The sequence below is a fragment of the Typopeltis vanoorti genome, chromosome 23, assembly GCF_054136105.1.
Source record: "Typopeltis vanoorti isolate ZY-2024b chromosome 23, IOZ_Tvanoo_1.0, whole genome shotgun sequence".
NCBI classification, from domain to species: domain Eukaryota; kingdom Metazoa; phylum Arthropoda; class Arachnida; order Uropygi; family Thelyphonidae; genus Typopeltis; species Typopeltis vanoorti.
This window is the reverse complement of record NC_143571.1, coordinates 20952660-20975027: the sequence shown is the minus strand read 5'-3', so window position 1 is coordinate 20975027 and position 22368 is coordinate 20952660. Positions and strand designations below refer to the sequence as shown.

Here is a 22368-nt window from a genome sequence, read left to right as displayed (position 1 = left end):
TTATTCAAAGGGTATTACGGAATCGTATCCAGATTTAGCTGGACATTATAGACATCATGGCAGGTTGGGGTTTTTAACAAGGAGATCAAGAAAGAATGTAGGATTGCAAAAGAACTATGGCTTAACAATAATGCAAGGAAATTGAGCTTTTGGACACAAAACTAGAGAACTTCATGAAAAAGTTAGGGTGCTAACTAGCAAATCTTGGAAAAGGGTAGGCTCTCATTGCATTAAAGATGCCAGTGGAAACATCATAAAGGAGAAAGACAAAATAAGGTATGGGATAGATGGGTAGAGTATTCAAAGGAACTCAACAAATGCTATTAGGAAACTGAAACCAGGAAAAGTTCCAGGAACAGATGGAATTATGGCAGAATATCTAAAGGTTTTAAATGATAAGGCTAGAAGATCACTAATTGACATATGTAACGAAATATATGAAACTGGACACCTTCCAAAAGATTTTAAGCACTCAACATTCCTACCAATACCTAAAAAATCTCAGACAATCAAATGTGAAGAGTACAGAACAATCAGTCTGATCAGTCAGACAGCAAAAGTTATGTTACATATCATTCTGGAAAGAAATAAACATAACATCAAATTGGAAATTAATGAAACACAATCTGGTTTTCAGGAAAATGAAGGTACTAGAGAAGGACTCTTCAACGTTAGAACTATTATAGAAAGAGATCTGGAGAAGCAGAAAGAAGTCTACTTATGTTTTATTGACTACACAAAGGCCTTTGACAATATAGACCATGAACAACTAACAGAATGCATCAAAAAATTAGGAGTAGATGGTAAAGATACCAGATTACTGATAAATCTATATTGGAAGCAAACTGCCTCAATTAAAAACATCAGGAGAAACCTCAGAGGAATTCCCAGAAAAGAAGGATGTCAGACAAGGCTGTGTTCTGTAGATATTATTTATTTACTAAGGGGGCTCTGCCCCGCTGGTGCCCAACCCCTGAGTTCCGGGCTGGTAAGCTGGTTCTCCTTCAATTCTGATGACTGGAGACATGAGACAACAATGTGTTTGACTCATGAAGGCAAACACATTGTTGGACGTTTCAAAACAATGAAGAGACAAAAAACGTGACATAAAAACGTTTTAAATTTTGGCTTATCTTTTTATATATATAGAATATATTTTTTTTTTTGTCGAACTGTGCCATTTTGTAATTGTCTTTGTTTTCTAGTTACTCTTATCTTTAATGAATCCCTCCCCTTTACATTGATATCTGTGTCTGCTTGAGTTTATGTTAAATTCCTTCGGAGACGGTAACTTCTATCTTTGCCTAAAATGTTCTAATCTTAAAACTCACGTCTGATATTATTACTTGACCTTAGTCTGCTGGTAATATGCTTAACTTACTCCTCCCTCAATATCATAAGGTATACCCTTATATGTGCTAGGGTCGTAAAATAAGGAAAAATCTCTAGTTAAGGGCAAATCCTTAATTCAGATTGCTAATGCTCGTGTTTAGTAGTCCTTGAAAAATTTATATTAGTTAACAACTGTGCCATCAAGGACTATGTAAATTTTATATTCTTTACAAACATGAGAATTTATCTGCTAAGCACATATAAGAGCCCTCTGTTCATTAATCTCAAGCAACTCTGAATTGTACAGTTGTGGCGGTTACTTTACCTTGGCCACACAGGTCCGATTAGTTTTTGTGAGACAGTGCATTGGTTAACAAAGATCAGGTAAGCTATTTACAAGACAAAACATTTTTATTTTAACTAAGACATATATTTTACAAGCAGCAATGGGCATATCACATGCTTGAATCACAATTTATGAAGTAAAGCTAATCACTTGACATTAAACAAAGAATTCTCACACCGAACTTATTTATCACGTGAAAGGTGCTTAAGCCCGCAAAGCCTTGCATTCAATTTTATGAAAATTAAGACTAATTATAACACTTTCTATGCGTTAGTTAACACAAACAATATACAAACTTATACCATTCATTTATGTACATACAGACTAACACTTGGCTCTCTAACTTCTTTGCTACGTACTACAATTGATTAAACAAGACTAGTATCAATTATCTACACAAATAATCTTGGACATAGAGCAATCTACTTACTAGCTCTCAGTATCTTGCAAAGTCCTAGGGTTTTCGAGAGGTATGGGTGAGTTCTGCTGGCTCCCTCATTCTTGTGAAGCGTCTGTGATTGGGCACTATTTGATAGTTGGTGTCTTGCAAGTTCTCTCCTTTGGAAAAGTAATATAGTTCTTTGGCGATGTTAGAAACTGCTTCGGTTGCAGCATATCAGGATGCACGTGGATCGGTACTTTCGTCGAAAAACATCTCGGAAGGTTCCTTTGAATACAGCCTCTTCTGATCCCCCCCCCTCATTGCACTGGGGTTACCTGCCAGCAAACTTCCCAAGATCTCCCAGGTGACTCGCTACTCTTCTCCTCCCAAGACTCCAGAAAAATTAGAAAAAAGCCTCTTTGCCTGCCAATCACAGCCTTTTATATCATTCGACGTCCCTTGTCTTACCATCCCAACTTCCCGGATTTTCCGGAAATGCCCTGACGTCACCTACGCTTACTTTAGGTCTTTGCAGTAAAACTCCTATATTTCAGTGACCTTAGAGATTATTGTTCACCTCCAGCTCACTAACATAATCCTGTCTAATCCTTTTAGTTACATATACCTGTAGTTCTACATTCAGTTATTTTCACAATATAATACAAAATTTAATACATTAAAGCAGATTATATACACTTCTAATTTTATATATTTAATGATCTATGTAAAATCGATACAGTCTTCTATATCTTCCAGCAATTAGCAGAATTTAAAGGAATCAGCATAGGAGGCAGAAATATAAACAACTTAAGATATGTAGACGATACAGTACTGCTGGCTGAAAATAAAAAAAAAATCTTCAAAACCTACTAGAAGAGATGCTGAAACTAAGTGAAAAATATGAACTTAATTTCAACTTAAAAAAAAAAACCAAATCCATGCTGGTAACAAGAGAAAAAGGGAAAATACCTGATATAAATATTAAGATCAGAGGAAATATTTTAGATTAAGTAGTGATTATATATATTTGGGTCAACTAATTAGAAAGAAGGGAAAGTGTGATAAGGAAATATTAAGGATAGAAATTGCTAGATCAACCTTCATTAGCATGAAAAACATTCTGACCTCAAGGGAAATTCACACAACAACAAGAATTAGGTTGTCAAATGCTATGCATGGTCAACACTGCTATAGGGAGCAGAACCATGGACAATATCGAAATATTGTGAAAATAACTGAAAGACTTTGAAATGCGGATCCTCAGAAGAATCCTTAGAGTCCCATGGACTGCCAAAAAAACTAATTTAGAGATATTAGAGATGAATGGAGAAGATAGGACTCTGTCGAAAACCATTAAGAAAAAGAAGACCACCTACCTTGGTCACATACTAAGGCATGAATCCCTACAAAAAACACTTTTAGAAGGAATGATACAAGGAAAAAGAAGAAGAAGAAGACAAAGAACAGATTGGATGGGAAATATTAAGGATTGGTCCTTTTTGTCTTATGAAGAATGTAAGAGAGAAGCACAACTATCATGGTGGAAGCTCATGGTAGTCAACCTCCTGGAAGGAGATGATACCTGACAAGATAAGAAACAAATATTTAAACCATTTTTATTCAAATGATTCACTGATTTCTATATCTTCTTTTCATTTTTCTGAAAAAGCCACTTTATTCTGGGATCTTTTAAGAAATGGACTTTGAAGCAATTCTCTTTAAGTTTCTACTTTCATTATTCTAATCAATCTTGGAGGGAATCAAATAAGAACAAAAGTGATCATTCACACATATTCAGCCAAAGTAAAACTGCTAGATTTATATGAATGATCATATAACAAAAGATGTTATGAGTAATTATTAATAACACACATCACAGACTCAACAAGTTCACTACATTAGTCCTTGATCACACAAATAATAATCTTCACTTGCAAAGCATTGGAATATAATATTGAAAACGGCTAATTAAAATAATGTATATTCTTCTATTATTCTGTGCATTGCAAAAAAAAAAAAAAAAAAAAAAAGAAAAAAAAAGAAGTCCCAGCTAGTTCATTCCCAATTAATCCTTAAATGGCATGGTAGAGTAGTCAAAAGTGACCCTATAAAAGTTTTAGTTTTAATGATGCCCACTAAAGAATTTATTTCATTTACAATCAGGAGTCATTATATTTTCAGTATTACTTCAGCTGTATTTGTATGCACAGACCTGTAGAAAGTCTGTGTCAGCAACCATTCATGTTAACTTTTAATGGTACTAAACTACCACGCATTATTATTATTATTATCTAATCTCCATGGAGTCAAAGGACTCATTGCAGGAGGTTTATACTCTCTCATGCCAAAAGATCATTGAACAATGCCTTGAACCCATTCCCAGTTTCTGGCACTTTCAGGCAATGCATTCCACTCACCAATCACTCTCAATGCAAAGAACCTGCTTCTCACCCTCACCCACATACACTCCTTATATAGCTTCCATGGATGGCCTCTGATTCTGCCTTTGCCTCCCTCTACTCTATGAAATATCTTCTCCACATTAATCTGGTACACAGCCCCTCACCAACTTACATGTCTCAATCATATCTGCTCTTCTTGTTCTATTCACAAGGCTCTGTAAGTTGCATTCCTTCAATCTCTCATTGAATCTGACATCCCACAGGCCTAGCAAACCTCTTTTGGACCTTCTCCAATACATACTCATCCCCTAAAACCCAGGTGACTAAATCCATGCACAATAGTCCATATGTGGCATGATCAAAGCCTTATACAGGGGAATGATAACTTCTTTGCTTCTTCATGTCAGTGTCTTCCTCATTATTGCCATAATCCATTGGGATGTTCTTACAATTTCAACAATGCAACTCATAAACTTCAAGTCTCTGTCCACCATCACTCATCTCTTCCAGCCGCTTCAAAATTTTTACATTAATTGGATATTCTGCCTACCAACCCTTAAGACCTTCCACTTTCAACATTCAAGTGACAGCTTCAATCATTTGCCCACTAACACAGTCTATTCAGTTCCTTCTGCAAGGCCACAACATCTGCTCTACTTCTCACAGCCCTTCCCAACTTTGCATCATTGGCAAAGAGCTACACATCTCCTGTTAAGCAGGTCCCAATGTCATTAACATACAAGTTAAAGAATAATAACCCCAAAACATATCCTTGTGGTACTCCACTAGTGACTTTCCTCTTTTTCAAGTATACCACTGTATATGAATCTCCTTTATTGAGCAAATTTGCTACCTTGTTGTAATACATAAGCAGATTGCTGAAATGTGACCCTCCCCAGGTTTAGATATCAATTTTTTTTTAAAAAATATAAACACTACTGTTTTTGTCATCACCACAGTGTGAAAACAATATCCATAAATGATATGGGTGTTAAATTAATGAGCAGCATCATAAAACAAGAGCTGCAAAAAAAGAAAATGTTGTGGAGGGAATATAAAGAAAAAGGTGATCAAGAGTTTGCGTGCTGTAGCAAGAAAGGGGAAAAACGATTATGAAAATTTAACTACAATCAAACCTCAAGGTGAGAAAGTGACAGAAGCAGAAGAAATAGTTGAGTTGAGAGAAATAGTGATTGCTTTGCAAAAGTATATCATTCAAGTCAAGATACTGTGGTGCTAATGTAACAGAGAATAATGTAAGAACTGAGGTAGACAACTTGAAGGTGTATAGCAAACTGAGATATCATTGTGAATACTGCAGTGAAATTGGATGTCATGTTGCCCTGTGTGTGTGTTACGAGAATGTGCAAGGCAACTGGCAGTGATTCTGACTACTGTTTAATTCTTAGCTCTAGCAAGGTATAGTACGCCCACAGATTCAAGACCCTTCGACACATGTCACAAAAAGGAGAATCCATTCCGATAATAGGGTAATCAATCCCTCTTCTGGGATGAGTTTGTTTATTATTACAGGTCGAAAAATTTAGCGTTTGTTTTACGAACATTGTAGTTTTTAAACTAGTACAGCGACAGACAAGAAAGCACGTGATTTCGCATGTTGGCGACCAATTCGTACATCCTTCATTTCTTTCTCCCCTTCAGCATGAATAGACTATTCTTGGCAGAAAGCCAAGCGAAGCTTTACAAAATGTGGGCATACTATACCAAGGACGTAGCAAAATAGTTCCATGACATAAACGAGACTTCAGGAGAGAAGTCGAAAATTAAACATGGATTAGTATCTTAGGAATGGTGATTAAGGTATTGGAAAAGTTGGTCAAAGGCAGAATTCAAGAATGGATGGATAGGAATATGATACTCTTCGGTGGGTGGCATGACTATCTAAGAGGTTTGGCTTAGTAATTTATTCACATTTATCATATGGCTATACCATGATACTGCTGGATCTTGCACTGGCATTCAACAGAATACCATATGAAGAACTATTACTTAAGTTGAAGAGAATTGGGAATGGATATGAAGCTACTGGCATGGATAAGGGCGGCTGAAAAATAGAAATGAGAAAGTTCACGCTGGAGTTGAATTCAGGAGAAAGGGTAAGTAGTAGAGTGTTTCTGAGCTATATACTAGACTACTGCTGTTTAATTTGTATATTAATGATATATTAATATACAATTAAATAAAATAATTTAAAAAACGTTATGTAGAGATCTTGCAGGATTTAAATAATTAGCAAAATGGTTATATTATGCACTTTAGGATGAAAAGATTGTATTTATTATTGACTGCAAGATATTGATGAAGTTTGAGGATGATGGCAAAAAAGCACAAAGGTTTACTTGGATGTTGAAAAACAAACTGACATGTAGAGATAGGGGGGTAATTATTCCTCTTATGATGAGAAATAATAAGAGGCTATTAACCATGAGAAACCTTGGCTTTTTTTTTTTTTTTTTTAAGGGATGAGGGGGGGGTGGAAGAGATGAGTGACCAAAATGGTGAAAGGTCTGTGGAATACTTCCTATGAGGACAGAACGATGGTGAATGGTTTGTTGATGGATAGAAAATAGAAGACATGATAAAAACTTAGAAGTTAAGATTGAACTAAAGGTCATCCCAGAAAGTTAGGTAAGAATGTGGTTAGTAACAGTGTAGGACTAGATTTTTTGCTTGGAGAGTGTGAATGATGAATGGATTGCCAGAGGTAGCTGTGAGTGCTGAGGCAGTGAATGAGTTCATGAAAAAGTATGACAAGTATTGTGTGAATAATTGTTGCACAAGAGTGGAATTATCCAACTATCAACCAATTAGTATCTCGAGTGGTGGTGAAGATTTTGAAAAAATTGGTCAGGGCTCGCATTCAGAAATGGGTTGACAGTGAAGCTCTACTTTGCAATGAACAACATAGGTTTACTAAGGGGAGGTCATGTTTTAGCAACTTGCTCACATTCTATAACAATGTTACCATTGAAGTTACCTAACTGGTTAACAATGTTAACCAGTTAGGTAAGAATGTGGTTAGTAACAGTGTAGGACTAGATTTTTTGCTTGGAGAGTGTGAATGATGAATGGATTGCCAGAGGTAGCTGTGAGTGCTGAGGCAGTGAATGAGTTCATGAAAAAGTATGACAAGTATTGTGTGAATAATTGTTGCACAAGAGTGGAATTATCCAACTATCAACCAATTAGTATCTCGAGCGGTGGTGAAGATTTTGGAAAAAATCTTCACCACCACTGATGAGTGTGATTTGATGGAAATCTCTGTAATAATAATATCATCAAATTCCTGATATGCCTTCAAGGGGCATACAGGATATGATATCATTATTAAGAGACACCTCCAGGGAGTCAGACTCATTGATGGAGGTCACATACTACACACACCAGCTATCATACTTATTCTTGAATTCATCCACACTGCTTGCACTCACAACATCCAATGGCATTCGATTCCAATCACGCACCACTCTCTGAGAGAAAAATCTAGCCCTCACCCCCTTCTTGCCGCATTCATTCTCAGCTTATCTTTCCCCCCACCTTCCATAAATTGAAAAATTCCATCAATTGAAATCCTATATGACCGTTTCAGAAGTTTTTAAGTCTCAATCATATCACTCCTCTTTCTCCGGTTTGATAGTGCCTGCAGTCTACAAATTCTCAATCTATCTTCATAACACTCTCCTTTGTACTCTCTCCAATATATCAGAATCACAACAGAAACCAAGAGACCAGACCTGCACACAATAGTCCAAGCAAGGTCTTGTAAAGAGGCAAAATAACATCCTTATCTTTACATGTGAACGTTCGTTTCAGCATTGCAATTATCTTTTGCAATCTTTGCCACATGACCCCTGAACTTCAACTTCCTATCTATTAACACCCCAAGATACCTAGCCTCATCAGTTTCTTCTAGCCTAATCCCACCAATATAATACAACATTTGATATCTAATCAAGCCAAAGTGAATGATTTTACATTTACTCACATTGAACTGACACCAGTTTTCCATGCCCACAATTCCAGCCTATTCAAATCATTCTGCAAGTACTGCAAATCAGCAGCATTCCTGATTACCCTACCTATCTTTGCATCATCAGCAAATAGCTGTATGTCACTTGTCAAATCCTTCCCAATATCATTAATGTACAGATTGAATAACAGTGGACCTAGTAGCACTGATCCTTGTAGTACACCACTTGTTACCTTAAACCTTGTAGAATCAGACCGCCCCGTATATCACTTTTTGATATGTCAGTCAGCCATTCTCTTATCCATGCTAATATTGTATAACCCAAATCCTTTATGCAAGTCTACCATGCTGTATTCTGTCAAAAGCCTTAGTAAAATCCAAAAGTATCATAGTGTATCCATTCCTCTTGTCTAGTTCAATGGTAACATTGTTATAGAATGTGAGCAAGTTGCTAAAACATGACCTTCCCTTAGTAAACCTATGTTGTTCATTGCAAAGTAGAGCTTCACTGTCAACCCATTTCTGAATGCAAGCCCTGACCAATTTTTCCAAAATCTTCACCACCACTCGAGATAATAATTGGTTGATAGTTGGATAATTCCACTCTTGTGCAATGGAATTACCATACATTCCTTCCATTACTGCAGAATCTTCCCTGTTCTGAGACACATATTAAACAGCTTGGCCAAAGGAATGGCCAGTTCAGCTGAATACTCTTTTAACACTCATTTAGCACACGCGCTGATATTCCACTCTTTTTAGCACATGTGTTGATATTCCATTAGTCCCTATTGCTGAATTCTTATTCAATTTTTGCAACAGCTCTAATACCTCGGCTTCACACACCTGCATTTCTTCATCTAGTGAAAAGGTAACAGTGAGTTCAATGTTGCATTCATCAGGTTGAGAGCTTTTAACAAAATGGGCACTCATTAACTAAACAACCACTTCTGCATCTGTAATCCTCACGCCATCTGGATTTAGAAGCGTTATCCTTTCATATTCATTCTTTCTTTTACTTGCAGCATATCGATAGAATTCTTGTGGTCCATCTTTAGCACGCAGAGCCAGTTTCTTTTCATACTCAGACTTTGCTTTTCGTACAACAGTTGTGACTATTCTAGCCTGCTGCTTATAATGTTCATAACAGACATCATCCTTATGCAAACAGTATTCCTTCCACATCGTCCTTTTCTTGCGAATCTCTTGCTTAATAAGATTACACATTCATTTGACTCCTACTCTATTTATTCTTCGAACTTTCGGGACACATTCTGATATCATATCATTTAAGTATTGTTTCAATGATTCTTATGCGCTATTGATATTCTTTATATCCAGCAACTGATCCCATTCCATTGAACTCAGTATACACCTCAGTTGGTCATAATTTCCTGTTTGTAGTTTAGCATGTAACCTTTCCTGAATGGAACATTCATAAACTTAGTCACTTCCCAAGTGAGTACCGCATGATTACTGTCACCAACTGGAGGCAGAATACTTGCGTCTTTAACTGAAACGCCCTCTGACACTATAATCATATCTAACACTCTTTGCCCCTGAGTTCCTTCTGTCACATGCTTATAATACATGAAATATAACATGCATATGATACACGAAAAACATCATTACTAACTTCCTATCTACAATTGTCCTCCAAATCAACCTGTTACCTGTCAAGACTCCAACATTATCAGATCTTATATTTCTATCTTCTAAGGCACTTTTTACTGTATCAATCTATCTATAACTTGGTCTTCCTCTGGGTCTTTTTACTGCCAACCTGGCAGAGAACGCTTGTTTTGCTAATCTTTTCTCTCCCATTCTGTTTAAGTGTTCATACCACCGGAGATTAGCTCTGCTAACACATTCCTGGATGCTAACAATGTTAAGTTCTTTCCTAATATCCTCATTTTTAATATGATATTGCCACTGATGCCATCCATTCATGCCCCTAATCTTTCTCAGTACTCTCAGTCAAGTGTTTTATTTCTAACCCAATTCTCAGATCCATAAGTTAAGATTGGTTTGAACACTGTCTTATATACAGCTAATTTAGTGTTTTGACTAATTTCTCTCTTATTCCATATAAATTAATTCAGCTGACTTTCTACATACCAGCTTTATTGATTCTGTTGTCTATTTCCATATTTAGTTTAAGATCTTCACTTAAAATCATGCCCAAGTAGCTGAAATATTTTACTTCTTCTATAGGTTCTCCATTCACAATGCAGTTCATATTTTCAATGCTTCTGCCTATTTTCATTGTCTGTCTTGTTAGTACTGACCTTCATACTAACTCTATTACAACAGCTATTCAATTTAGTCAGAGAATCTTTCAGATTCCCTGACTAAACTGAATAATAATATCAACATCATAATTCCCAATCCTATACTGCAATATTTCCTAGCAAATCAGACAATGCATATAGAACACACTATTAAGATAATATTACTTTAGTAAACAAGATTTGAGAATTAGTTTACAAGACAAAAAAAATTAATATCCACAGAAGCACTTATTTACATCATAAGTACAGTGAAAAATATAAACTGATCTGAATGTTGTGGTATTTATTACTCTGATTTTAACATACTTTAAAATTGTTCATCAATTTCTCTTAATAACCAATATGGATGAAATATATTAAATAATTTATGCTTTGTATTTTATTTCAATGGCGTTCAAATGCCATTTCTATTTCATTGAACACTTCCCATCTGCGTATTTAGGATGTGTAATGTCACATTTGGAACAGTGGATGATCATCATATACCTGATATGTACCCGTAGTGGGTGTACAAGATATTATGATAGTACTACATGAACACGTTACATCCTTACTAACTTCCCATTGACAATTTTCCTTCAAATTAAACTGTTATCTGCCAGCACCCAAACATTGCTAGCTGTTATATATTTTCATCTTCTAAGGCTCTAGGCTCTTCTTACTGCATCAATTCACTTATATCTTAGTCTTTCACTAGGTCTATTTCCTGCCATCTTGGCAAAGGACACTTGTTTTGCAATACTTTCTTCTCCCATTCTGTTTCAATGACCATGCCACTTAAAATAAGCTCTGCTCACACATTCTTGAATTTAAGCATGTCAAGTTCTTTCATAGTATCCTCATTTTTTTAATATGATTCTGCCACTGATGCCATCTGTTCACTTCTGTAATCTTTCTCGGAACTCTCATATCTCGATTGCCAGTTTTTGTTGTGTTTTGAACCCAGCTCTAAAATCCATAGTTAACATTGGCCTGAATACTGTCCTGTATACAGTAAGTTTAGTGTTTTGACTAATTTCTCATATTTCATATAAAATTATTCAGTTGACCTCCTACCATACTAGTTTTACTAATTCTGTTGTCTATGTCCATATTTATTTTGTCATCTTTACTAAAAATTGGGCCTAAATAGCTGAAATGTTTTCCTTGTTCCATAGGTTCTCCATTTCGGATGCAGTTGGTTTTCAATGATTTTTTTACACACTTTTTTTTTGAATATGATATTAAATTTTATCCTCCTCAGAACTAAATCATATAATGGGTTAATATCTTAAATATCTAGTTATATTAAAATCGATACATCCTTTCTTGTAAACTTCAATCAAATCACATGTTTCATGCATGCAATCCACTATAGTTTTTGATCACCTGGTGTAATAATCATCACCTACTCTGTAGGTGATGACTAATACAACTGTAATAGAAATATAGTACTGCTGAGCTCTAGATTCCAATAGATTATTTTCTGAGTACTGCACAAGTACAAATTATTCCCAATGTATAACTATCAAGCACTAACAATAATTTATATTAGCAGAGAAAATAGCATTTCATAAGGCATTTTTTTCGAAGTCAACCTTAGCAAATGAACATACTTAAATTGTCTTGAACTGAATTATGATTCCTTAATTTATTTATGCGTCTCCACAGCGCTTTTTTTGAAGAGTGGATGATCCCTTCGAGTGAAAATACCTGTTCGATGCTTGTCACGACGAGGAGGATCTTTATAGGTTTTCCGGAATGCAAAGCAGGTCAGTAGACACAATAACCTGACAACAGACGCAATTAACAAAGATACTACGTAGATGACAGGTCGTGTAGTGCACAGTGACTTCCCGCAGTCCAGCATTGCACACAAGTGTCGTGTATTAATAAGTCCATTGATAGCGCACATAATAGGCGTTTGGGGAGATTTTATAGCAATAAAATAATATAAATAATACTCGCCCTTCTAACTGATTTAGGATAGGATATCAAAAAAAAAAAAAAAGCTGAAATATTGAATAATAATCACTTTATTTAAATCCACTCTGAAGATTATTATATTAAGTTGAAATGAACGATAAAGATACTAACCAAGATTTCTCTTCTTCGGCAAAGAACCATATTAAATGAAAATATATAATTAATATGGAAGCGAGAGAATGTAAAAGAATCGCAAGAAGTATCACTTGAAACGATGATAGTCCTCGGTAACATCTTTGCAATTTGACAAATACCGCCATTATGCGAAACCATCATTTCTAACACATGCTGAAACCAAGAACAGGGTATCATTCGCAGTAACCACACCAGCGGCGCATTACGGAATTCCTAATAGGAGAAAGAGTAGATGGAAGGCTATGACTGAAACAAAATTTCATTTAGGAAACTTTACCTCCGGTTGTTATAGACTTGTTTAATCAGAGATTTCCAAACTTGCCTCGCCTTTTTCAATTCCCCTCTCCCTTCAATATCTATACAAACTTATAAAAATAAATCTAAAAAAAAAAAAAAAAATCAGCTAACGCCTTTTTATTCCCGTATACGGGGAGTGGGCGAGGCCATTTAGCCCTATCTAACTTTTGGAGACTGAGTGGGCAGTTCAATCTCCACTGGTACCAATCAGAGATAGATGGCCCAAGGCTATCACTAATTAAGCGGTACTCAGTGAAGAGAGACGGCTCAAATGTGCCGCCATCTCGTGTTCCCTAACCCTAACACAATATATTTAATGTCTGAAATAATGTGGGTTCTACGGTCGATTTTCTTGAGTTTACAGGACGAAAAACCCGAGTTTCCGGGAGGAAAAACCTGCTTGCCCGTGCCAGAGATCGACTAACTCGGGAACCGGTCGAAAAAAAGGCTTAGAAAAATTTCCTCTAGTCGCCGACTAGACTCGAAATCAAGTCTTCCTTCGTGCGGCCAAGCGCCGTGGTTGGCAAACGCCACATCCACTGAGCTACACAATAAATCTTAAATCATCAATTGCATTTTTTTTAAAATTCCAATTGGTAGTATGCCTCACTCTCTAAGCTCTATCATTGTTTTGGCCAGCGACAGGCAGCTTGTTTCCACCTTACAGTCATCATCGTCGTACTAAATACGTTCATGAAGTATGTTAGAGGTATAGCCCCAGGTAACCTTTTTCACAAGTGTGCCAAATTTGCTGATAAAGATAAAACTATGAAATATGATGTTGCGTACCCATGATAATTCTGAACAACAAATATTATTATTATTATGACTTTAATTCACATAATTGAAACAGCCTAAATATGATATCATTCAAACAACAATTTAACTGGTAATACAAAGCAATTCAAATTCTACCCAAGAATCTAAGAATAGTCTGTCAGATAGCCTCATAAAATATGGACTGTTCTGTTCCAATTAATGCCGTTTTTTTTTTGTTTTTTTTGTATATCATATGTGGTTAATTCATCGATGTTTAATTATTGTAAACAGTTGGTTGGCTTCTGTGAAATTACACCGAATACGCAATTAGGATGACTTTGGTGTGTTTAAGCCACAGCCGCCCAACTTCGATTGCCATATCTCGATATTAAGTTTTTTTTTTTTTTTTTTTTTCCCAGTTCTTTGTTGTTAATGTTGTTATCAGTGGATACTGGGTACTGGATACCTAGCTTTCCTCGCTCAACAATCAGAGCAAGAAACTGAAAAACGACTGGAAGAAAACAAATGTAAAAAATGGACTATAAAAGAAAACAGGGAAGGTGTGAAATGTTTCTACAGATCAATGCCAGAAAACGAGGTTTTAGAGAGCGTATGCACATGAAAGAAAAATTCTCAGCATCTGCAACAACAGAGAAAAGACTTATGGACCAAATAAATTTTTATTTTGCAACAATTTTTTTTTTTACTGAACTTAAATTGCATGAGTTATGTAATAAACCAACAGCTCTAGTAACAACAAATTCGAAATTTACCAATTTCTAAGCTAAAGTTTCTAAGCTAAAACAGCTCCTCTTAGATGCAAATGCAGTGATAAAAACAATCACAACTAAATATTTAAAGGAAACAGATCAGCTCTCATACAACACAGCTCATATAATTATAGTGGAGCTTGGTTGCAAACTGCAAGAGCAAAACTGAAGGTGAAGCAATGTGCACCATGGAAAATCCGTTTGGAACGAAAAGTCATCAAATTTGAGCCGATCTGAGCAACTTAAAGGAGGAGAGCTGAAAAATAATATCATCAAAACAAACTTAAAAATACACATAATTTGACCAACAAAACAATTTCTGAAGTTATGGAAGATTTAATACAAAGAATTATTGTGGCTGCACATAAAATTAAAAGATATGAAGCAAGAATCATATAATACGAGTATGTCCAAACTATTCAATTTCCACTGAACCAATGTCACTTCTTTCAATCTCTTCAGGAAAATACAAATACAAACAATGATTCGCCAGAAAAAGAAGAAACACTTGAATTTTGGAAATCAATCTGAGACAGTCCTATTGAACAGATTAAAAATGCCTCACGGATTAACGAAATAGAATCAGAAATGGAGCAAAAGCAAATGGAAAACGTTATTACTGAAGAAATGGTTACTGGACAAGCTACAAAACTAAAACACTAGAGTGTATCTGGCAAAGACGAACTACATGGATTGTGGTTAATGCATCTAACCAGTCTACATAGCCGAATGCCAGAAAATTTAATTTTTTGTTGCAGTCAGACTCAATCAAAACGGGATGATAACTGGGAATACTTTTTTTTTTTCATTAAAGATAAGGATAGGGGTGGGCCCAAATAACTACCGTCAAATAACATACTGCCAACTATGCTTACACTATTCACTGCAATTATAGCAAACTCTATATACCAATACTTATCAGATAATCAGATTTATTCGATTGAACCCAAGTGCAATTTTAAATAATCTAGAGGAACAAAAGATCACATCCTTATTGCTAAAATGATCCTCAGAAATCCAAAAAGATGAAAAACAAATTTAAACATAGCATAAATAGACTACAAGAAAGCATTTGATTCGCTCCCACATTCTTAGATCCTAAAATCACTAGAAATATTTGGAATCACCTAAAACATACTAGTTTCTGCTTACTGTTTTCAAATCATGGAAAGCAACTTTAATACACTGATTGGGAAGAAGTCAACGGACACCAAAGTGTGAAGAAAAAACAGCCATGGCAACCATCTTATTAAGATGTAGGACCACCTTTAGCTGCAATTAATGCACCAATCCTATGGTGCATACTTAGCATAAAACAGTGATCAATGGGAATTTTGGACAATTCTTCCTGTAGGCATGTAATGAGGTCCTGGACTTAGGAAGGACTTCCCTTGAACTCACCCAATGCACCAATTTATACCACAGATATTCAATAGGATTAAGATCACAGCTCTGTAGAGGCAAGTCAAGTGGGACGACGTATATGTCCACATACCACGGAATTACAACAGCAGCCTTATGACACTGCACTGTCTTGCTGAAAAGAAACAATGGTCAGTTCTATGGAAAAGTCAAAAAACTAAGAAGTACTGCATTGTCCAGAATGTTCACATACCTCTCGGAGTTCAATGTTCATGGCCACAAACAGAGGGCGAGCCGAGGCCAATTAGGAAAAACGGGACTATACCATCACACCGCCACCTCCGAATCATCAGCCACACCCGCACCCGTCGATCTGATTGGTAGAGTGTGTAGTGTGATTCTTTGCTCCATGGCACAGCTTTCGAAGTTTCCACGTCCTACTGTACATGTTCTTTGCACTACTGAAGACGACTCTACATGTTGGATCGGCTAATGTGGGGCTTGCATATTGCGGTTTTTCCATGGAAACCATTGTTTTGGGTCTCGGTTCTAATATTTTTGTACATATTTTTGTTCCATTTGATGTCCAGAACTGCGGATTGTACACTGACGAATGGCAATTTTAATATATTATCCTTCAAAACACTGTACTGTCAAGTTCTGTGAGTAGGGTCGGTCATCTACTGTGGGTAGTACTTGCAGTTGATTTCCTGCGCTTCCATCTCAGTATGGTATTACTGATTGTTGACCTGGGATGGTCGAATTTGTCAACAATTTCCCGAACAAATGGACCTGCAACATAGCATCCTATCACAACGCCTGTTTCAAACAATTTCAGTTCCCTTCTCGCAGTATTTCACTAGAACACAGCTGCACTAGCCTGGGAGTATTGTATTCCTCCAATTCATACTTGATACACACACGTGATTCGTTACATGGCGCGAGGTACCTTGTCCCTGGTTGTGTCCGTTGACTTCTTTCTATGGAGTGTAGTTAATAATTATCAATTCGGAGATATTAGCATTCAACGTGGAATTTTCCAAAGTGATTCCCTGTCACCATTATGCTCCCGCATTTCTTTGATCCTTATCCATGGTTTTGAAGAAAACAAAACTTAGATATGCAATTCCTAAAATAATATTAAAATTTTCCATCTGCTGTATATGGATGACTTGAATTTATATGGAAAATTGGCACAGTGCATAGACTCATTACTGAAGACGGTTTGTATTTTCCGTCAGAAGATTAAAATGGAATAGGTTGAGATAAGTGCGCAATTTTATCTAATCAATGAGGAAAAATAAATAACGCTTGCAATTTTAATTTTGACCAGAAGAGATATATAAAAGCAATTTCAACTAACGAACGCTATAAATACTTAGGAATATTAGAAGTCAGTGACATTATCCACTCAAAAATTAAACAGCAAGCAGCAGCAGAATACGCCAAAAGAGTCAGGAACATTATGAGACCAAAACTTAAGGAGTTGAACACAATTAGATCAAAGAACTCTTGGCTATACCAGTGACCAAATATACTGACACCGTAGATTGTAAAAAAAAAAAAAAAGACGTGGACAAATTGGATCTCAAAACTGGAAAACTAATAACCATACATCGTGTATTATATCCAAGAAGCGATGTTGACCAGCTGTACAGGTATCTTCCAAGAAGAGTCGGTGGAAGAGGCCTGCTGCAAGTGAGACAAACTCTTAAAGAAAAATAAATTAGATTTAAAGAATTATATCAACAATAGCTGAGAAGATGCTCTAAACGATTTCACAAGAATGTATGTTCTAAAAGCAATACGAAATAAAGTCAATTACAAAAAAAGAACAGCAAAATAGTCGATATGTGTGTGTGCTGGAAAAATAAACCTTTGTACGGTCAATTTCTTTGAGACACCGACGAAAAAAAACGGACCTAACCAAAAATGGCCAAGGCTACAATATGGAAATATTAAAAAGAAGGAAGAGAAGGATTTATTCTAGCAGCTTAATAAACAGGCGCTACAAAATTAATGCTGTCAAAGCAAAAACTGCAATCTTCAGTAATAACAGTCAATACAGATTATACGATCAGAAAGATGAAATTTTTGAACATTTGATCAGTGTCTGCAGCAAGATAATCCAAAATGATTACAAATACCATTATGATGGAGTAGCCAAAATAGTTCACAGTTCATTGGCATGTATGCTAAAATATTGTTTTCCTATTTCTGATAACTGGTAGCAACATAAATAGTGACAACATTGGAAAACAACACGCAAACTTTTTCTGGGCGTTTAGAATACAAACCGATCGCCTTTTGGAACACAATAGACCTGACATTACAATTATTATTATTATTGTTGTTGTTATTTAGTCGATTTAGTTAGTTGATATTTAGTATGGGCAAGCGGGTTTTTCTATCGGAAACTCGATTTTTCGTTCCTTAAACTCAAGAAAATAGGTGACTTTGTAGGCATTGCCCATAAAGTATTCCTGGTGAGATTTTTATAGGATAGTTCACCATTGTTTTTCCCCTTTTCCCAATTTTATCCGAGCCCGGATAAAATTGGGGTGTGTGTTCTCAGGACCGGTTTGCCTGTTCTAGGGGACGAAAAACCCGACTTTCCGGATGAACCCCCCCCTCGTATGAGACCGCTAACTCACCTTTAGTCGAAAGAGACCAGATAAAGTTTCTTGACGTGACTGAAGGGAATCGAACGCATGTCTTTCCAACCAAAGGGCTTCTTCCATACTGAGCTATGGAAGCTCCTCCAAAAGCTAGATAGGGTTAAAAAGCCTCGCCTACTTCCTATAAGGGAATAAAATGTGTTAGCTTAATAGAACGGGGTGGGGGCTATCACTAACACCAGAAAAATAAAAATAAAATAACAAAATTAAAGACAAACGAATTACTTATCTTGCTGAAATTCTGAGGGTGTCATCAGTGGAAGCTAGAACAAGAGAAACACTAAGGTTAAATCAAAGAAAAAAAAGTCATATATTTTCCGTATATAAGTAGTACAATGGTGTATAACCATATTAATAAAATACTCTGAATCGGAGATAGGAGTGGAAAGTTTTTCTCTCTTTGTTTACAAAGCAAACCAATAGGGATACACATCTGAGACTTAACGCATCAAATTTGAGAGTTGCCAATCAAGAAAAGATTAATTATTAAAACCTTGAAAACACAGAATTTTTGGGAAAAGGAAAAAGTATAGTACTAGATCCAATAAAACAAACCTTACAGAAAACAAAGAGACCTATAATAATTTGCTTACTACTGAAATAATATTCCCATGGTTTCAAAAGAAAAGGTAAAAGAAAAACTTGCTACTAAAAGCAAGCACACCTGAATTACTAGGAAACTGCAAACAGTTAAAAATAAAATTACATCTAAATGTAGAGAAATAAAATCATTTAGATAAATCAAAAATCACATTGTTGTTGTTAGATCAAGAGTCGAAAACGACTGGAGGACATGCGAAAAAAGGCTCTTCATCCCACCCCTTTCTTTTCAGCAATTGCAAGTCAAGTTATTAAGTTCTTTTATGTTGTCCATCCAGCTCTTTTGCAGTCGGATGGATAACATCCGGTAGTGTTAGATTTAGTCTTGAAGAATAATGAACACTTCAAATATTTGGGAAGTGTACTTTCAAGCGAGGGAAGGTTAGATCAGGAGATATCGAGGAGGAGCTTACGGGGTCAAATTTTTTAACAGTATAAGTAGTTTACATTGGGATAGACGAATCGCTGAAATCAAAGCTTTTAATTAACAAAGCTTACTTTTTTTGCCCGTTCTGTCTCATGCAGCAGAGACATGAAGACTAACAAAAAGGGACTGAAGCAGAATTAGAAGCAATGGAAATCAAAGTTTTGAAGACAATGTTGGCCAAAACCAGAAAAGATAGGATAAGAAATGTGCAATGTTTTCGGACCTAGAAAATGTTGAAGAGTGCTTTTGATCTCTCACTTAAAATGCACTGGACGTATAATATAATAAGAATGAATAATAATAATAATAATTATTATTATTCATTCTTCTTATATTATACGTCACTAATAATTATTATTATTATGTGACACTTCCAGGAAGTCCAACGACTCATTGAGGGAGAACGTGCCAACAGCAGCGAACGATTGAACCCCTTCCAACTACTAACCGCGCTCAAACTTGCTTAACTTCTTGCAAGCCATTAGTAGCAGAGGCTCTACCAATCGACCGACCTTTGCTGGCATGGTTGCTGGCATAATAATAATAAAAAGAAGAATGCGTGAAAAGAAAGTTGAGAAGAAAAGGTGAAGAGATCACATACGATTTAGGAAAAGGAACTTGAACTGGAAACAGGATTCATGAATAAAGAATATGAGAGGATTGAAATAAATGAAGAGAACTGATGTGCCTAACCTGATTTCTTACTGGAGCAGTTATTAATGGAGACTGGATTTAGCAATTTTGATAATTTCATGAGAAACACTCAGTTAGTATCAAACAAAAATGTTTAGTTAAACAACAGACAAGAATAAAATATGCAGTTTCCAAATTACAGAGAGAAACAGTGATTAAGCATTTATATTCAGTAGGGAAAATATTAAATTACAATAAGAAATTAAATCACCGATATAAATTACAAGAATCTGATCACTGAATATTTATTCTCTACTGAAAAATAGGAAAAATGTGTGCAGAATGGTAAATTAATGAAAATTAAAAGTTTTTTTAAGGATCCTGTGTAAAGCTGATAATATTAGAGAAGAAATGAACACTGTTCAGCCATCGAAACATCGTTGTCAGCTAATTGTACCCATTCCTATTGACCATTTTACCTCTTTACCGGTTTACCTTGAATGGCATAAATGGCAATGATGGAAGATACTGTATTTTTAATTCAAAACATCTAAGCAAGAAGACTTACTGTACTTTTGATTGAAAATAAATTCATATACAATTTTAAAATTATCCATAATATGCTAGTATTGATTCAATATGACATTTTTTTTATACTGAAATAATTTGGCCAACCACAATTTATGCTAGTACCATTCCATTGTCATTATCAGAAAAAAATTAAAAAAAAAAGCATGAAACAAAAAAAAAGGACTAACAGCTCATCAAAATCACTTTATCCTTGAATGTGCGTATCTTCTCAGCTTCTCAGTTAGACGTATTTACGGTTTATCGGATTTCCTGCTGTGTTGCCATGACAACAAAATCTATGTTGTCAGTGACCCATTAAAATTAACTTACCCAGTGTGTGTTAGTAGGAGTTCCCAACAACAGATATGCAGATAAACACGCTTGCTTGTGAGCAAGGCATCTTGAAATATTTCTTTTTTTATATACAGAACATAGGTAAAGAAAAGCAACCATAGAAGAACTTCAATGAAGCCCAAGATGCATTTGACAGGTGCGTTTGACACCTGTCAAATGCATCATAGTTATATTCGATGAATAGAAGAACGTCCCTCTTAGATCATATAAATACTAGAACAGTCTCATTACATGAGATCTCAAGAAGAAGAAGAAGATTATCGTCGCAACGGCCAGCTCTTAAGTCTAGAGACTAAAGATTTAGAGCAACTGCTCAGTTTGGAAGCATTGCTTACGACATCTTGAATTAAAGGTATGGAATTTAATTAGGCTGGGGAGTTCTTCTATAAGTGCTTTTTTTTGTATTCCACTAATATTTTTCTAATTACATATGCTTTTATTTAGTAATACTCAAAAGATTCACTATTTATTAAAAAAAAAATCTGAAATAAAGAATAGGGTAGCTACGTATTTTTCTGCGTTGTGTTTTGATTTCTATTAGCATTTAGATTTTGTTGTTGATTATTTTCGCTAGTCATTTTAATCTGTAATCGAAGTAGCGAACTTTGAATTATTTCTTATTTTTAACTAAGATCAGTGATGTACATCTAACAGTTCATAGAATTTTTTACCTGTCATGCAATGCATGATTAGCTCTCATAGGTTTTGCTGTGTAGTTTAAGATGATATTCTAAACAATTTTATTGCTGATTCTTTTCTGAGAGCTAATTCAATAAATAATCAGTCAAAAATATATATACTTTTTGCGGAATTTCCAGACCTTGAAATTTTTAATAAAATTTTCGTCATATTTGTTTAGGTTACAGTACACATAAAAAGGCAAGTTTTCCCAGTCAGGTAACATTGTACAACGACAAGTGTTGTTCATGGGATCCTAAAGTTTATTTTATTTTATTTTAGTTTAGTCGTTCTAGTGATTTATTATGTATCTTAGAAAAAGAATATTTCGAAAGTTAGAAAATTTATTATTTAGTAGTTCAAGCATACTATCTGACTGGTAAATGGGGAAAAAAA

The 22368-nt window shown here is 35.5% G+C and overlaps 1 protein-coding gene across 1 annotated transcript in view; it reads right to left on the bottom strand.

The window, feature by feature from the left end:
- The window catches only part of LOC150093672 (uncharacterized), a 175272-nt gene extending 162263 nt beyond the window's left edge, over window positions 1–13009 (bottom strand). The window contains exon 1 of the mRNA XM_090412714.1: window positions 12821–13009. Coding sequence (XP_090268840.1) covers window positions 12821–12969 — 149 coding nt within the window. The 5' untranslated portion in view covers window positions 12970–13009. The remainder of the gene's footprint in view (window positions 1–12820) is intronic.
- Window positions 13010–22368: the final 9359 nt, after the last annotated feature.